General features: G+C 62.5%; 1 protein-coding gene across 1 annotated transcript; it reads left to right on the forward strand.

Annotated features, from left to right (window-relative positions):
* Positions 1 to 612: 612 nt before the first annotated feature.
* LOC120859301 (melanoma-associated antigen 9-like) lies at positions 613 to 1,332 on the forward strand (the record flags this gene model as incomplete). Its single annotated transcript, XM_040235447.1, has 1 exon — positions 613 to 1,332. A coding segment is annotated over exon 1 (720 nt), but the record flags the coding sequence as incomplete, so codon positions are not given.
* Between the last annotated feature and the right edge of the window lie 8 nt (positions 1,333 to 1,340).

Below are 1,340 nucleotides of genomic sequence, written 5' to 3' on the forward strand. Positions count from 1 at the left end.
AGGCGGCGTGGTTCATGCAGCTGGGGCAGGGCGGCTTTAGCTGGCGGAGTGTGCTGTCCTTGGTCCCTGGCATCTGGGAGGCGCCCTCCGTTAGGGACTTCCCCCGCCGGCGGGGGAGAGGAGGGGCGGCCCATCATGGCAACCGGGGTCCGACCTTACAGGCAGTACCAGGAGTGAAGGTGAGGAGGGTGCCCTGAGTGGGGCTCCCTATCCCAGAACAAAGGGGACCCCAGAAGGCCCTAATTGCCCCGCTTTGTCAGTGCCAGAGATCTCGGGCTGTGCTGACTACACCCTGGGGAGCCACTTCACTTCTTCCTTCAGGTAGCCAAGGGACTGGCTGCCCAGGATGGGCGCCCTCCCTGTGAGGTCTGAGTGAAACCCTCAAGGGGAGACCTGTAAGTGGCCTGTATCAGACCGCCCAAGGCCTCCCGTGGGTTCTGGGCTGGGGAGATGCTTGGTCCTCAGCTGCTCCTCATGTCCCGCCTGGCCTCTGTGCACTGACCACAGGGGCAGTGAGGTTCTCAGCCCAGGCCATTCCCACCCCCTCCTCCCCTAAGCCCCTGTCTCACGCCTGTCTGGGGTTTGATCACAGGCATCGTGCTCCTGGTGGAGATGAGGAAGCTGAGGAAGCCCGAGGAAGACCTTCAGGACCCAGGCGAGGCCCAGGGCCTGGTGGAGGGGCAGCTCTTGGGGGCTGAGGTGCGAGAGGCTACATCCCCCTCGGCCTCCTCCTCCACAGTGTCCTCCTCAGCCCCCCAGGAGGCCTTGCCCCAGGAAGCTCTGAAGGAGATGATAACTAACCTGATGAACTTCCTGCTCCTCAAGTATCGAGCCAAGGAGCTGACTTCCCAGGCGGAAATGCTGAAGAAGGTCCTCAAGGATAACCAGGAGCACTTCCCGGTGGTTTTCAGACAAGCCTCGGCGTGCCTGCAGCTGGTCTTTGGTGTGGAGGTGAGGGAGGTATACCCCAGGAAGGACACCTACGGTATGATCCCTGCCCTGGGCCTCACCTGTGATGCAGTGCAGAGAGCTGGGCAGGGCCTGCCCAAGGCCGGTCTACTGGTGCTGGTCCTCAGCCTGATCATGAGGAATGGAGACCCCGCCCCTGAGGAGGTGGTCTGGGGAGCACTCAGCAGGATGGGGGTGTATGTTGGGAGGGAGAACCCCATCTTTGGGGAGCCCAGGGAGCTGCTGACCCAAGTGTGGGTGCGGGAGGGGTACCTGGAGTACCGGCAGGTGGCTGACAGTGACCCTGCTCGCTACGAGTTCCTGTGGGGTCCCCGGGCCTATGCAGAGACCAGCAAAGAGCAAGTCGTGGCATTTGTGCTCAGGGTCAAACA

The sequence above is a fragment of the Oryx dammah genome, unplaced genomic scaffold (genome assembly GCF_014754425.2).
Source record: "Oryx dammah isolate SB20612 unplaced genomic scaffold, SCBI_Odam_1.1 HiC_scaffold_492, whole genome shotgun sequence".
NCBI classification, from domain to species: Eukaryota; Metazoa; Chordata; class Mammalia; order Artiodactyla; family Bovidae; genus Oryx; species Oryx dammah.